Source organism: Echeneis naucrates, chromosome 19 (genome assembly GCF_900963305.1).
Source record: "Echeneis naucrates chromosome 19, fEcheNa1.1, whole genome shotgun sequence".
NCBI lineage: Eukaryota > Metazoa > Chordata > Actinopteri > Carangiformes > Echeneidae > Echeneis > Echeneis naucrates.
Window position 1 is genome coordinate 16232075 of NC_042529.1, and position 16589 is coordinate 16248663.

At 40.6% G+C, this 16589-nt stretch overlaps 1 protein-coding gene and 1 pseudogene across 7 annotated transcripts; both read left to right on the forward strand.

The window, feature by feature from the left end:
- Positions 1-4110: 4110 nt before the first annotated feature.
- On the forward strand, positions 4111-5278 carry LOC115060487 (ectonucleotide pyrophosphatase/phosphodiesterase family member 7-like; annotated as a pseudogene).
- Positions 5279-7724: 2446 nt separating this feature from the next.
- LOC115060049 (DNA-directed RNA polymerase III subunit RPC4) lies at positions 7725-16347 on the forward strand. 7 transcript variants are annotated; one of them, XR_003842242.1, is made up of 10 exons: positions 7725-8051; positions 8222-8563; positions 10197-10243; positions 10346-10506; positions 10617-10741; positions 11608-11686; positions 12798-13072; positions 13306-13458; positions 14117-14227; positions 14307-14446. XR_003842242.1 is itself a non-coding variant. In XM_029527862.1 (9 exons), exons 2-9 carry the CDS (start codon positions 8372-8374, stop codon positions 14445-14447), a joined length of 1170 nt encoding a protein of 389 aa, XP_029383722.1. In that variant the 5' UTR covers positions 7726-8051; positions 8222-8371; the 3' UTR covers positions 14448-16347. The 7 variants fall into 7 exon arrangements, 6 of the variants coding, with proteins under 6 accessions (XP_029383722.1, XP_029383723.1, XP_029383718.1 ...); XM_029527862.1 differs by lacking the exon at positions 14117-14227 and having other exon boundaries at positions 7726-8051; positions 13309-13458; positions 14307-16347; XM_029527863.1 differs by lacking the exon at positions 14117-14227 and having other exon boundaries at positions 7728-8051; positions 10635-10741; positions 14307-16347.
- The last annotated feature ends 242 nt before the right edge of the window (positions 16348-16589 follow it).

The following is a 16589-nucleotide window of genomic DNA, read 5'->3' on the forward strand; positions in this document are numbered from 1 at the left end:
TAAAACCTCAACTCCTGTCAGGAGTTATATGAGTATAGATTTAACATCTTCATGAGCTTAGAGGGTGGTGTATCTTCCACGGGTGTGAGCCTGTTGTTACTCGTCTCTACCTTGGTCAGATTTCCCTCATGTGCAATACTTGGATAACAGAAGAGCAATCATATAGATTCCAGTCGTCACTTTGCTGAAATACTGAAAGTAAAGAGTTCATAAGACACATTGCTTGCTATGCTCTGTGTTGTTGGCAACTCTCTGATAGCTGTTGCCCTATTGTGGAAACATGAATCCAGATCAGGAACAACTGGGTTTCTGCTGGGACTCTAACCAACCCTTTACCTGGATCAGGTGGCCCAGAATGGGATGAAGGCAGAATTGCACCAGCATTTGTCACCCAAACTCTTTACCCTGCTGACAATACTACTTTGACTGAGCTGTCAGAGCTTTGGAGACGTTAGGAAAACACAATATCACAGGAATAAAAATAAATCAGGTCAGTTTAAACACCATTATGTTTCCCTCTCTGTCTCTCTTTTTGCTGCTCAAGAGAAGTCCTGAAGCAAACTTATGTCTTGAAAATTCAGACTGATGTCTGTGCTTGTTGCCCAATCTCCCCCCAACAAATTTTAAAATCATAGTTCAGAAGCACTTATTGATCAAATGTGATTAACTGTCTTTCTGCGTGGAGTTTATATGTTCTCCCCATGCCTGCGTGGGATTCCTCTGGGTACTCCCACCATCCAGAGACATCATGTTTGGGTTAATTGGTGACTCTAAATTGTCCATAGGTCTGAGTGTGAGTGGTTGTTTGTCCCTGTGTGTTGGCCCTGTGATGGACTGGTGACCTGTCCAGGGTGTACCCCGCCCTCACTCAGTGTGAGCTGGGATTGGCTCCAGCACCCGCTGCAACCTAGAAACAGAAAAGTGGTTGAAGATGAATGAATAAACTGTTTATTTCCAACAATGCTGAATATTGTATATGAAAATCTAATTGTTCATCTGACCCAACTGCAGTAGTTAAAACATTACCCTGAAGCTAATACCAGAAGGAGTTGCTCAATATACTGGTTACAGCATGAATTTGCATTTGAAGTATGGGATATCAGATATTTTAGCCCTTATCTACCCATAAAACAAGAAAAGGGCTTTGCCTTTGTTAGTGTAGAGAAGCATTGTGATAATAATTATTAACCCAGTGAATCCACAGCCAAGTCAGACAGACAGACAAGAGAGAAGAAGCCATTACTTTTTTTACAGGTTTTATCGTGACTTTATTACTTTGCTAACTTTATCAATTTCATTGCAAATACAACATAGATAATGTCTGAGCCGTTTCCTTACCAGAAGGAAACTGTGTTCAGAATTATCATTCATTCCTTAACTCAGTACTAATTATCTCCTAAGGAGGTAAGCAACACCAACAATCAAAAATTGTCCGGAGTCATCAGTAATCAAGCATGTTGTAACCCCAACAAGTGCATTTTGAGATAAAGTAATTGTTGTGCCTTGGATTGTGTATAATATTGCCTCTTATCAAGTCTCAATCTGGAAGGGATGTTCTTTGCTGTGGATTTAAGAACAATTACTGTAGTGTAACAATGGCTTAATTTATGGGTTTTTTTATTAATTTAAAAAGGGGTAAAGAAAAACGTGCTCATTATATACAAGTGTAAATCAAAGCATAAACTAGGTCAAACAGGTGAGCTTGGATATGTAAATGGAATGGCATGATGTTACAATGATAATTAAGCGGCTGGTGTTTATTGAGGATTTGGGCGAATGAATGGCAGATCGTCCATCAAAATTCAAGGGGGAGTCTGTCTGAGGAAGGAGAGCTCTAAAACTAAAACTTGATTCACTTTTGTCTAATAGACATGCCTCGCACCACTCAGAACAACCCGCTGGGGAAGCAGATAAACGCCACCTTACTTGGTAGACGACTCAACTGGCCACGCAAAGAGTAGGAGGTGTCCGACGAGAGCTGCCGCGTCGAGGTCCTTCGTCGTGGCCTCCCAAGCTAGACTGGTCCTCGGCTGAAGTGGCTGTCGGTCTGGCTCGTCCCTCTTCAGGTGTTGTGTTTCGTGCGATTGGCTTGGTTATTAAGTTAATATCCAAATTATTCTTCTCTTTCCTGATGAAAACAGACTGGAGCCACAGGCAGCAAAAGCGGCCTTGGTTACCAAGGAATACTCGAGACGCTGGAGGCTGAGTGCAGTGTAGCCAAATTTGTTCCGGTCTCCAGCAGCCTGGCTTCAAGTTGGAATTTAGCTACTGTATCTGTAGCAGATAAATTCTGACTTCTAAGTTTCTTTTTGGTTCGGTTGTGGTTGTTATTGCTTCGTCAGATCTCCTGGGGAAGCTCTCCTCTACAGAACTTCCCCAGAAGTCCACCAAATTCAAGACCGCATAAAATTTAATTTTCACTACTTTTATTTGGGGGCCGACCCACGGGTGTGGTCTGGTTGTCTGTGCGAATTTGGTCCAATCAAATTTCTCCCTCTTCAGGGCATAGCAAGGGCGGTGTTTGGATTTTAACTACGCCTTTCATTCACCTATGTTTGAAGTTATATATAAAACAAAGATAAATGTATTGTTTTGATAAGTACAGTTTTCTCTGCTTGTTGTGGTTACTTCGGTGGACACGGTTTTATCTGATTCAATGTAAAACACATTTAAATGGTTATTAGGTAATCACAACATCACAGAGCACACAAACAAATGAACTAAAAAGAACATTTTCATGCATATCTTGACTGGCTGTAGAAAACCAGAAATGTATGACTATGGACTGTGTATGAAGTTTCTTTTTCTTTTTACAGAACAGTTATAGGCAACAGAGAAGCATATGGATTACGCCGCTCAGGTAATATACCATCGGTCCCGGTGGTTTGTCATTCAGGTGGCGCTGTTGTTACATAATGGGAATAGTTCATTGTCCATTGTAAATTCTATCCTAGCCAAACTATCTCGTAGCGAAATGGTTCGAACAGCTGTGAATTCCTCTCCTTGAGGGGGAATCAGTTCGGCATGTTTGCAGTCTCTTATTTGATCTGAATTTCCTATTTCTTATATATCAACCCTTATGTCCTTGTGGGTATGGATGCATTCCAGAGCGGCAATTTACGTCCGTTGCCTGATAGTGTTATCAGGTCAACCTGAGTGGAGGGTCAGAGAAGGGGTACCTCTCTGCGGGGTTTCGTTAGGTTTATGCTGATTTGTGGCACTGACTGCATTCTATTATTTTGAGAAAGCAGGGTCTTTAGATGCCAGGTTCAGATAAGGGTCCAGGTGGACTCTTAGTAGCGATCTGAGAATTCTCTGTTGGAGGCATTCAGGCCTCTGTGGTAGAGTGACTTAAGTACAATACAACATCTCCTGCTTACTAAGTAAAGTGTCTGCCTGTAACAAGGCTTTCAAAGTGCTGAATAAACACGTTTTCACTTTGTCGCTATGGGTTATTGATTGTGTATGACTAAAGAAGAATAAGAATGGAAAATCAGAATACTAAACAGTAATTCTATTCTATATAGTGAATTTGAAGCAAGACCGTCATTGACAGTGACAGATCATATGCACAAATCAATTGTTTATTTGTACATGAACAGTGTAGAAGGTGTAGAGTGTAGAAGACATTGATCAATATCTTCTTTTGGGAAACACCTGTTCAATGTTAATTATTTTAGCCAACAAACTGATAGATTGAGTTATTTGAGGGCAAGTGCTGAAAAATATTCAAAATCATTAAAGTTGGCCCCGGTGACAGCAACACATCACTCAGTGCCTCTCTGGCCCAAACAGCTGCTTCCCTAAACTGGCAGTGCACTGAATCTACTGAAGGGAATATACTTATTATATAGTATAGTAGATAAGCAAGAGACAAAAGCAGACAAATAAGGCATTGTGAGACAACAGACATTCAGCAACTCTCATCTGGAACCTTTTGGTTTATCTGGTTTAGGTTTCTAGTATTAAAAAGGGATGTTGATCTAAGGATGTGGTAATTTCTTTGAAAAGGGGATTATTTAACTCAAATGAAGACTAAAATCTGTTATGTATTTTATTGTATGTTATGTATGTATGTTATAATTTTGGGAGTTTGGGAAACTGGTGAAGATGGGAGAATACCAGGCACAGGGTTATGGTGAGTCATCCAGACATCCAGATGTCTGGGGTTACATTTTTACTGACCAGCCTGTTTGGACTCTATCCAATTAAGCTTCTCTGTTTCGGTTTTTATAATGGTTGCTAGACCAAATCTAATTTGTCAATCACTATAGGATTTCATGTGCAAGTTTTTTTTACTTTCTATTATTATTTTGTTTTTTGTCATCTGTCAGGAAGGCAAATTGAAAATCACAGAGTAACCCACAACATATGGTTCAATACTACCACTCAGGAAAAGGAGCAATAATACATGACTCAGTTTGTTGATTCCTCCAGGGACAATGGCAGCTTACCCATCTAGATAACAGCAGAAACACAGGTTCATTTAGCACATTTCTTTGGTCTCCATGTGCCAAAAACTACATTGTATGCATGTATGGTTGTTTTACTGATGAATGACTCGCAAAAGCATTTTTGAGGAACTACTTTTCTTCACTGAAAAGTGCCCTATCGTTTTCCAGGGGCTAAAATTGGGGTCACTGCATTTCTCTGGGACAGCAGCCACCTACAAGAGTGAGACTGTGACAGGTAGAACGTTATGTTTTTAATTTTTCCGACAAGACAGACTGGTGACTGAGCATCGTCAAAGTGATTGATGAGTGGTTCCACCAGAAGGACCTATGCTTTGTTATGCTGTACTTTGGAGAACCTGATCTGGCTGGGCACTCATATGGGCCAGATTCCCCAAATGGCAGGAGATGATCCAGCAAGTGGATCGTACTATAGGCTATATTAAGGACAGGATCCATGACCATGGTCTCACACACCAGCTCAGTGTTATCATAACTGCTGATCATGGTATCAATACAGTTCTGCAGGTTGAACTGGTTGATAAGGTCCTTCCTCAATCCCTCACTTTAGCTTCAGAGACATCAAATTTCAACTGTTCGATTATGATCCTGGTTTGATGTTGTTTCCTTAAGAGGGAAAGCTGGAGAAGGTATACCAAGCTCTCAAAGGAAGCCAACCTCACATTCATGTATATAAAAAGGAAGAGGTATCAGCTAGACTGCACTACAGTAAGCAACCTAGACCTCTGCCCACCATCCTCATCACTGACCCTGGATAAATTATCAATGGGATGAGCGTTGCACTTTCAAGAGCTCTGTATATTTAGAGGGTTTAGTGTGGGTCAGTTTACAATGACTGGGGTGCAAAGTGGAACTTGGTCCTCCTCAGATGTATTTTAACCTTTAGACTGATTACAGCTTGGTTTCCCTTTGCAGGGGGTTTTTAAATGTTTTTCATTCAAAAGTCATCACACAATATTATTTAATGACCAGGGAGTGTCATTAGTTGCCTAAAACATGTTATCATTTGTCAAAAACGTGCTTCTTTGAATCTGCTAGAGGACCTTGACTTTCACGAGATGCATCATTTCTGTGTCAATACAGCTTTTACCTCTGAACAACACCAATGAAGAATAAGGCTTTGAAAATTAAGTAATGGCACGACAGCCTTCTTCAGGGCAAAAGTGTCAGGGTTTGGAGTTAATTCTGTCCTGTCCTTGTAACTTCCTGTTTTATTTTGTAGTCCTGGTTCCTTCTTGTTCCCCGTTACTTTACTTCCTGGTTGTGTCCCATGTTGATTGCCTTCCCTGCCCTAATGTGGATCACCTGTGTCTTGTCTAGCACTGTATTTAAGTCCTGTTTTCAGTCTAGTCCTGGTCAGATCCTTGTCGCTTGTTCCTCATTGCTTGTCCATGCCCTGCCTTGTTGTTTTGTCCTTGTTTTCTCGTTCAGTTTATGTTGTAGATATAGTTAAGATTAAAGTATTTTTCGTCACCTACCTGGTTTCTGGCTCCTGCAATTGGGTCCTCACCCTGCAACGCACTCGCACCGTGTTTTCGGCGTGACAAAAAAGGCCTAATTTCCAGAAGAGTATGATGGCAGATCCCTTTGACATGGTTGATGTGTATCCATTGATGTGCCACCTACTGGGTATAATCCTGGAGATACATGATGGTAACTTGGACAATATCAAAAACATGCTGGTCCCCAAGAAAAACACAGCATTGTACAATGACGGTGTCCTATTCACTGAAAAGAAAAGTACTTTTACAACAGTTTAAAACAAAAAGGATCAAATTTATTGCAGCAGATTAAAACAAATCATCTTGCACAAGACATGGAGCCCAAATCTGGTGCCTGTAGATTTTTCTTGGTGCATAGAAGTGAATAGCCTAAAGTCTGTGTATAATGCTACTTGCTCCATGGCCATGGGTGACAGCAGTGTAAGGCTGTCAGCATTTGGATGCTGCACAAACTCACATAGCATCTACTGCCACAAAATGGTATAACAAGGTGGTACAGGGCAAGGCTAGCAGGTTGGCATGCTAATTTCGGTAGATATCCATTCTCTGCTTTCAATACTGTAGATCACTGTGGCTTTTTCACACATTGTTGATTGTGTTTTCTTTACTATGTCAAATAAAATTTCTGGCCAAATCTAATCCGCGTATTGTCAAACCTGACTGATGATTTAAGGGGAAAATACTGTTCCCATTATAATTGTATAGTATTTTGTTAGTATGTACAGGATTATTGGTTATTATTGGTAATTGATTGACAATTAAAGTCAGAGGGCTGCAAAACTTGAACAACACTAATTTTTAATTATTTTTTGCAATGTATTGTTTTTAAAATAAAGGCAACAAAGAATGTATTGGCCAGTGTGACCTAAACTGATATTTGCCCGAGCATTTATTTGCTGGAGCGTCCTATTAAACTATATTCTGCATTTCATTTCGTCATTTTCGATGCCTTCACTCTCCTCTGCATTCTGTGAAGCTCAATATACTTTATAGCAGAATGCTATACTGTAATGCTGTAGTGTACTGTAGCAGGGACCCCGTTCAAAAGTAAGCGTACACATTTTAGAGCAGTCCATCTGCATACTTCCATACTGACCCTCTGTCAGCTTTTACGGCTGTATTAAAGAAATTCAAAGACATTTTAAAGTCAGATTTAAAACTCCAAGAATCAGATACTGTTCGTTCGAAAGTGTAGATGTCAAAAATTCTTTTACAAATTGCCAGTAAACTGGAATTGGCTCCAGCATGCCCGCGACCCGGAAAAGGGAGAGAGGCAGAAAATGAACGAATGCCAGTATCTATGGTTTGAGGTAAATGCAAAGTGTAAGTGCACTTTACGTGTTCAGACGCCATGGACGGGGCTCAGCTGCGACACCTTAATTCTTCGATCCAAATAAATAATGTGAATGGCATGCTGCACTTCGAATGTCCTCCTGAGACCCTCTGTAGTGGACATTAGTTTTTGTTTGATTCCTGAATACTTTCGTACGCACCTGACGCAGAGATAAAGCATTCAAACATGCAGAGATTTCCTCTCTGCAGGTTTAATGTTTTATGTTTGACGTCAGTGATGCCCTGCTGTCCACTGCAGTGCATGTGTTATAACATTTTAATACAGTTATAGAAAGGTTTGCTGTATCTAAAACGAATCGCTGCAGCCAAACTCCCGTGAAGCAGCGGGGCCGCTGTCACACAGCTGAGGAACAGCGCCCTCTGGTGGCTCCGCCCCAACACAGCTGTCTGAACAACACAACAACAATAGCGGCGCATCACGGAAGGAAAGAAGACCCGCCATAACTGAGCTGACATTTCAGGAGGCACAACCACACCGCCGCAATAACGCCACCGTCTACAAATATTTCCCTTCTTTCACTCGGGTACTGCGTGTTCACTGACTGAGCCGCTGCAGCCACCGCCGCCGCCATGGCCCGGTAATCCTGCTGCTTGTTGCAAAGCAACAAGGCGAAGTGGAAAGGATGAAGAGTTGTCCGCGCAGGGTTCGGAACAACTTGGCGATGCCGCTGGACTCATCGGTAACGCAGTCGTTTTAGGCGAAACGGAAATATTTGTCTTTCAGGTCAGTTCAGTAAGCGGGGTTATTGTTGCGGTGCAGAACAAAATTGAGTATAGTTAGCTTAGAAGTTGTGAGTTGTGTGTGTGTGGTTCCGATTTCGTCTTAGTGTTGTCGAACTGTTTGTTGTTGTCGTTTATTTTTTATTTATTTTTTGTTGTTGTTGTTTTGCTCAGCAGAGACTGATGAAACAAAATGAAACCGCTCCGCCGAGAGAAACCGGATTTCTAACGCTGCTGCTTTCGTAATCATAGCACACAGCGTCTGCCTAACTGTAACATTATATTATTAGCCACAAAAGTACAAAAAAGACCTGATATTGTAAAATGACCGACTCCGGAGATTCAGCGACTCCTCCCGGCACCTCCGGCCTCAGCAGCGGGACCGGGCTGACCCACACCACGGGCAGGGAGCACCATGTTGCGGTTAGAAATCTGTCTTCCACACCTCCACCTGGGAGACTAACGTCCCTGAGGACAAGGGACTTGACACTGGGGGGACCTTTGAAAAAACCAAAGGTAATGCCTCGCTCACTAAAGAGGGGGACTATATTACCAGTGAACAGTGACAGTGATTTACAGTTGACTCGTTTAGAGGTAATTCATATATTCACGAATTAAATTTTTATTTCATGTCACGTAGCCGCTGTTTTGCAACCAATGTGAATTTACAATCCGAGGCAAGGAAAATCCACAGACTAGGGTGAATGTAAGTCCTGGGGCTATAAGGAAAAGAGCTGCAAACCTGCACTTTATCTGAAGACCACCAGGAGGCTACTCCACTGTTTGTAAAAAGAAGTCAGAATATATGAAAATGGCCTTACTTCCCACTTATTTTATTCCTTTAGTTAACACCTTTCCAGTAAGTTTAGAGTCTAATTTCAAGTCTTCCTCAGTGGTAGAATTATTATAGTGTAGAAAATTGGCTTTAAAGCAGGGTATGTAATAAGATGTAGCGGTGTGATTGGCAGACTGTTAGGACTGTGCAAGAGTTAAGATAGAGCACAGAGCAGTTCCTACCCTGACTCTTACACTCAGCTCAACATTCTCTAAGTGTGCTTTCTATTGATTTGATTTAAATCATGAAATCATGACGGTTGAATCTTGGAGAAAACAAAAAAAGGAAGTAAATGACTTTGTATATGGGTGTCAAAAATAAAAATTAATCTGTTAGGATTTCCTGTAGAGGATCAAAATATGACAAACCTTTGTCTTTCAAATGTGCTGAAAGCCAATGACAATCATAGCAGGGTTCATTGGCCATGGATGTTTATTTTATAAGCAATCCCAATAAAAGTTTCCCAATTTGTGCATAAATATTTGCCAGGCATGTTAACTAACCTATTGCACAATCATGCCATGTACTTTTTTAGTTGGTCTGCACAAAATCAGATCAGGGCAGCATAATCGATACTGACAGATGCAAGATTTACAGTTGCATCCAGCGGGACAGGTAGTGCATTCCACTTTTGTAACGTGAAAGGTTTGTAACTGTGAGTGATAAAAGAACTATGCTAATATGAGGATATGTTTAATTGTTATGTTCTTATTTTATTGCATTTACTCTGCATTTATTCCCATTGACGTACAACTAACACTACTTATTCTGATCCCAGCATCCTGATATTGACTTTACTTAATTCCAAACAATATATAATTTGATTTATTGAATAAATCTCTCTGGACAAAAATAAATAAATAAAATTCCCTTGTTTCTTATCATGTTCTATTCCATTTGCACATGCTTGTGCAAATGGCAAACTATGGAAGGGTGATTTAAAATGAGCAGCATATAAGCAACATCCAGTTGGGTAGAGTAGGGAGAGAATGAGAGCAGGAGGAGGGGATATGCATGAAGTTCATAGAAATGATGCTGGATGGAGTTCATGAAGATATGGGGACAGCAGGTATTGCAGGAACATGGGGTTTTGGTTATTGATACGTCCTTCCCCCAGCAGTCTAGGCCTATAGCAGCATAGCTAAAGAGTAAATTAACTTTAACTTTTAACTATAAGCCCTGCCATACAGAAAAGTTTTAAGCCTGGTCTTGATTCCACCCCCCAGACTGATACTCGATCTGTCTCATAGGTCAACAAGGAAAAATTTTGTATTAACAAAGTTTGTTTTTATTTTATTTATATTTTATCAAAAGAAGACCTTCGAGCCAAATGTCCACGCTGTAAGGAAGAGCAAAAATGAGTGAGTGAATAAATGCTTCCAGTCTCCTGTCTCATAATGACAGCAAAGCAGAGTTTATGCTGTCAGTGTATTGTGTTTACATTGCGTCATGCTCTTCCTCAGGTTGAAGGACAAGATAAATGCAGGTCCAAAGAAGGAAAGAAGAGATAAGGATGATAAGAGAGGACCAAGGGAGAACAGAGGGAAGAGGAGAGAGAGACCGCAGACCATTCAGTCTCACTCCATCTTTGAACTGGGTCCTGCTGACACCACATGCAAAACAGGTGCTCATAATCTCTTTTCTTTTTCACTGAATTTGGGCACCAGAGGTCCAGTTACAGATGGTGTTATAGGTTGACAGCTTCCTTCCTTCTCATTATACCCCCCTGTTGAGGCTGGCGTGCTGCTGCAGACTTGCAGGACTCCAACACCCCTCCTGTGTGTAAACTTGTGAAGAAAGAGAGGAAACATTCAGAGGAGGATGAAGATGACATCCTCAGGAAACTGCACAGGGATGATGTAAGTACTTCCTGTTGTACTAGAAATTCTTACTAGATTCTTAAAACAACAAGCTTGTTTAGAACATTAGAACATTGAACAGGCTCAAAGATACTGGAAGACAATCTCATCTCATTTGACACCACAGGCTTCTTCAGTTCTGACTGACTGGAGGGCAGACCCAAGGTATTTAAATTATTGGATTTAGACAAGGGCAATCAGCCACCAAGTCCAGTCGCCCTTGATTCACCATTTTGGTATAACCATGACCTGGAGGCTACAAGCCCTACTAATTTGTTTCAGTTTTAAAATACATCTCTTTAGCTATGTTTAAGCCTGTTGTCCACGCTGTGGAGTCTTGAGTCCTTTTAAACAAGGTTTTGCAATTGCTGCTGACCTTAATTTATTCTTAAAACTTCACAGAGATGTTTTAGTCTGGATGAGCAGAAACAAAGCTTTTTGGAATTAATGATGTACATACCAACGTTGCCTCCTGATTGGGTCTTCAGTCACATCTATCAATGGTGAATGCAACATTGGTCTGCAAGTGCTGCTGACCTTGTTGTCTGTGATGCAGATAAATTCTTGAACTAACTAGTTATTTATTATACAACAACACTAGGCTTATTTCACTTAATGGCATATTTGGATGTGCAACATGCCAGTGATATATTAAGTAAAATTTTTATTTGTTTATGTATTCTGTTGAAAATGCAAACAGAAAGCTGCTGTTTGTTACTCTCCACTAGAGCTGCAAAGTTCTGTGGGTCTCATTGTTAGCTGTGTAACATTATCTGAAATACAGCATCCCTGAGCTTAATTAATTTTGTGATCTATGGCAATAATAGACCTCTTAAGCTTGTTACCATGACATGTTGCAAGAACAGTTTACAGATGATCCGGATCTCAGGAATGATGCCAGGCTGAAACCCATCCAGCTGCCTCTGTGTCAGCCGACAACAACTTGTGAGAAAAACTACCTTAATATTTCTACTGCCACCATTTAAACAACAGTGCAATTATACTTGTCTGTTAATTAGAGGCTTGTTTTATTCAGGATAATTTAGGTCAAGGTTTAAGCATTTATTGTGGAAATAGAAATTTTGATCAAGCAAAGTTGATCTGCACATGCCCCTAAGTTCAAAGAATGCCTTGACAGAGGCTGAAATGTATGTATTGAACATCTCAAGAACACAACACATACATTCTCTCAATGAGCACTTTATTTTATACCTGTCTATTAATACAATTATCAGCCAAACACATTGCTGCAGTGTGGTGCATACAATCCTGGAGATCCAAGTCAGGCACTTCAGTTAATGTTTACATTAAACAGCAGAATTGGAGGAAAAAATTTTACATCGCTGACTTTGACTGTCACTGGTTTGAGTGTTTCCAAACCCGCTTGTTTCTGCTGGGATTTATATGTCCAATAGTTTGTAATCTCAAAAGTTTTGTTCAAAGAGATAAAAAGGAAGATTGATAAGATTACAGAGGTCAGAGAATGGACAGAGTGTCTAGAGCTAACATAAAGACTACAGTCACTCAGATAACACCTGCAGTGATCAGAGGAGCATTAGAGTGAAACGTGTAAATGAGCTACAACAGCTAAAACACCATCTTCCCCTTCCTGTCAGAGAAGAAGAGAACAGAACGAGACTACAGTGGCACAGATTCACCAGCAGGATGATTCTCAATGTCAAAAGTGAAACTGGAGTAGTCATGCCGTTCTCTAGACCTGAATCTGAGCAGCACACTTCTGGAATATGAAAGAACAGGAGATTGGCAGCTGGAATCCATTGAATTCCAACATTTTGTAGAATCAAAATCATGAGGAACTGAGCCTGTTTACAAGCAAATGACCCATTATGGTATTCCTAATAAAGTGCTCAGAGAGTGTAAGTACAGGGCTGTGCTGGGCAGGTAGAGTTTGTGGAAGCAGGTAGTACTATAGCACTGACTGCTGTACAGAGATCACGTGGTTGTAAAGTGACTTCTTTGCCTGCATGAAGCCCAGCACATTAATGGGTTAAAGTGTTTGTGTCTGTATCTCTTTTTGTGGTTGTGGCATGGGCAGGTCCAGAGAACCCTCATCTGGTCTCTGGACATCAGAGCAGGAGAGGCCACAACAGGATGGAGTTACCCAAACAGGAGCACCCATCTCTGGGGGACCTGCTCCAGGCTCTTAGCCTGTCTGGCAATGAGGAGCTCTTTTTAATGCAATTACCTGACTGTATGCCAGGCAGAGTGCCAGGAGAGAAAGAAGACCCTGGTGTTGGCTCTGCAACAGAGCAACCTGCCAAAAAGGAAAGCAAGGGTGAAGATAAGAGGTCTACACTTCTACAAGCACAAGTGAGTAAACAGAAGGTAGATAGAACCAATCAAATGTGTTCTTACTTTTCTACACTCATTGGCTTACATCTATTTTGGTGTAATCACTGACTCTCCTGAGCCTTTTGTTTGGTTCCAGTCCTTAGAATATATACTGCATAAACTCACCTTTCTCTTCTTGTCTCTCTAAAATTGCTTTCATTAGCAAACTTTTAATGGGGTGTAATGGTCTGTGTATCCCTGTCTCTTCTCAGCAGGCTGTGGTGAAGGAGGGCAGTCCTCTGCTATCACAATTGCCAGAAGGATTACTAGGTAAACTGCAGATCAGAAAGTCAGGAAAGGTGGAGTTGAAGCTTGGTGATATTGTCATGGATGTCTCTGAAGGAGCTGCATTCTCCTTCCTGCAGGTACGGAATGTGAGCACCGAATAAGCTGTTCGCTTCACCCAAAAGGACTTACTATGATATAAGTAACATTGTGCTTTCCACAGCTTTTCCTTTTCTGTTGTTCCCCAGGCCTCTAATGGCAAGGGAATAACACAAATATAAACAAGAAAAGGTCAAATTTGAAACATCCATCCATTTCAAACATCCACAGAACTTTATGATGACTGACACTTAAGAGCAGATGGCAGTAACTCAATGCATTAAGGCATTTAGACATGGTCAAGACGATCTGCTGAAGTTCAAACAGTTTCACATAGGAGTTTTTGATTTATTAATGATAGCCATGTTACAGCATCCCTGTAAGCTGAGATGGTTGTAACATCAGAGCAACTGTTTTTAAACCTATACATATTTCAGAAAACTTATATATATTATATAAGTAGTTGACACATTTAAGTTTATAATACAGCAAATTCAATGTACATGGTTTATGATTTATTAGGAAAAAATTACCTAGTTTTTAGTTTTCCTAGAATCCATGTCCAGCTCCTTGGGCTTCCCCGCAGATTTAATGTTGGCCTCTTTTACAGGAAAATAACTATCAAGCAGCAGGGGTTTTTAGGTGTGTCTAGCATTTGATTGGCAGACTACTTGACAGTCAGAATATTGTACTCAACAGGTCAGATCCTCCCCTCTCTCCTAAAGGTTTCTTATGATTTTGAAAAACCAAGCTGGCTGTTGGGAAAGTTACTAACTGGAGGCTTCAAAATGGCAGTTCTCAAACCGATAGGTGATGTCACTTTGGTTTACACTTGAGCCACTCCGTCACTGTTAGTACAGAAGCAATACTCTTCTTCTTCCTTCTGCAGCAACTGGTGTCTGTGCATCTGGCTAATGGGCGGACAGGAGACATGATAGTGCTGGGAAATGTCCAGCACAAACTGGTTTTGTCTCCTGACTTCCAGGCTCTGCTGAGACAAGTTTCAACACAGCAGCAGGAAGGATTCTGATCACCTTCTCAATAGACTGGAAAGCTGTAGACTCATGGACACCTGTAAAGGTTTATTTTCAGTAAGACTCCTGATGTTATGGCACATGTTCAGCTGTTACAGCATAGAAAGGTCATTCCAATGTTGTTGTCCCTCTGCTCTGAGGTCTGCAAGGCAGCTACTTCAGTCACTTGTTTTTAGTGTTTTTAATATGTGATAACTACAAACTGTTTCTAACTTTTAAAAACCTTCTGATTGCAAAATTATTTGCCAGCACAAAGTCTCACCACAGAGAATTTGAATGATTCTCTGACTGAACACTGGCAACAGACATCATCTTCATGTTATAAATGATTTTGGGCAGCTGACCGTATCCACTTGGGGGGGGTCAAAGGTCGTATTTGGAATGAGTTACCCATGACATTTGAAACCTGGGTTGTGTGAAGGGACTTAACATGAAGATACCTGGCGACTTTAGTCTGATCTTGGGTGACTTCTATAGGCATATCGCACCAACATCAAATTCCAAACCTCCTTTCACTGTCAGAATGGTTTGATATGAAACATGGAAACTGGTCATTAACAGTAGTGACATATTATGTTCCCTCCTGAGTGCAAGAAGCAAAGCTTCTTTCATCTATCTGGGTTTCTAACTTGAGTGAACATGGATGAGTTTTGAGGAGCTCAAACAGAGCATGTCATTTTAAATCACTTTTTCAAAACTTTTGTCTTTTATGACATCATGTGTTTTAGACATTGAACATCATAGGTTAACATATCTATTTTCTGCTTTTACTGTTTCTGAACTTTGTTTTTATTCTGTGTTTTGAATTTGTCTTGAAATATGCAATGAAAAAAAAGTCATGAATTTATTTTTATTACTAATATGCCAAAAAAGGCAAAAACATCAATTGTCTCAAAATGCTGCATTTATGCCACAGCATGAATCATTTGTTTAACGTAATAGAACTTAAGGTTCAGCAAGCCACAAGTGAAACAGTTAATCCTGTTGCATACATCAAAAACAGTTGTCTGACAATGCATTTTATGATATTTTGCTATTATTTGCTACATGATGGTTAATGATTTTGTGACTAGCACTGTGGCCTCATGGTGTCCAGCCCTTGATACTGTTACCCCTGTGAAAAAAGAAGTAGTGAACCAGAGAAGACTGGCTCAATGGTAGAATTCCTGAATTACACCACTGAAAATGGAAAGGAAGTAGCAGTCCAATAGCAGATGAATTCCACCAAGTCTAGAAAGAAAGTTTAATGAAGAAAAAGACCTCAACAATGCCACGAACTCCTATTATTAATCATTAATAAAAGAAAACAGCAACCCCAGGTTTTCTTCAGTACTGCAGCCAGGCTGGCAGAGAGAAGCAGACCAATTGAACTATCAATTTCTTTAACGCTCTATGTAAATGACTGTATGAGCTTCTTTATGAAGAAGAAGAAGAAGAATGGGAGGCAGTCAACAGGGACTTGTCAATAATTTTGAGCAGATTAGGAGGAAACGCAAGAGATAGAGAAAATGGGAGATATAATTTACTCCTATGGTGTAGAAAGATTTGGGGTGCAATATGGAAGAGGGTTGTAAGAGTACAGGTAGCTAAGTCTAGACGGCAAAGAGAAATGGAGAAATTTGTTAAAGAAAGAAGACGACTAAGAAAGCAGTGGAAAAGAGCTACAGAAGAAGAGGGGAGGGAATTAATGTGTTGCAAGAGGAATTGGGAAGTAGGCTAGCAGTACTTAAAAGGGCCGAATATCTTAGGAAGAAGAAAGAATATGTAAGGACAGCATTTTACAGGGACCCATTCAAATTTGTTAAAGGATTGGTTAACCAGGATAAGGGAGGGCAGCTTGAATCAACAAAGACAGAAGTAGAAGAGTACCTGAGAAATACATATTCAGATTCTGAGCAGAATAGAGTAGTAGGGCTTCCACCTGACATGCCACCATTAGGGGAGTTAGATCAGGAAATAGATGTTAGACCACCTAGGTGGAAGGAGGTTGAGGAGGTAGTTTGGCGTGCAAAGGCTTCTTTGGACCCAGGGCCAAATGGAGTCCGCTACCGGGTTTATAAAAGCGCACCTGATATCCTAAAATTTTTGTGGAGGCAGTTAAGAATAGTTTGGAAGAAACAGTCTATTCCCAGAGTATG

What these genes read in the sequence shown, in the direction of transcription:
- LOC115060049 (XM_029527858.1), top strand. Translation starts at nt 8,372, where the DNA reads ATGACCGACTCCGGAGATTCAGCGACTCCTCCCGGCACCTCCGGCCTC. An exon ending in GACCTTTGAAAAAACCAAAG is followed by an intron (nt 8,564 to 10,196) that starts GTAATGCCTCGC and finishes TTTTATCAAAAG; the next exon opens with AAGACCTTCGAGCCAAATGT. An exon ending in CTACACTTCTACAAGCACAA is followed by an intron (nt 13,073 to 13,305) that starts GTGAGTAAACAG and finishes GTCTCTTCTCAG; the next exon opens with CAGGCTGTGGTGAAGGAGGG.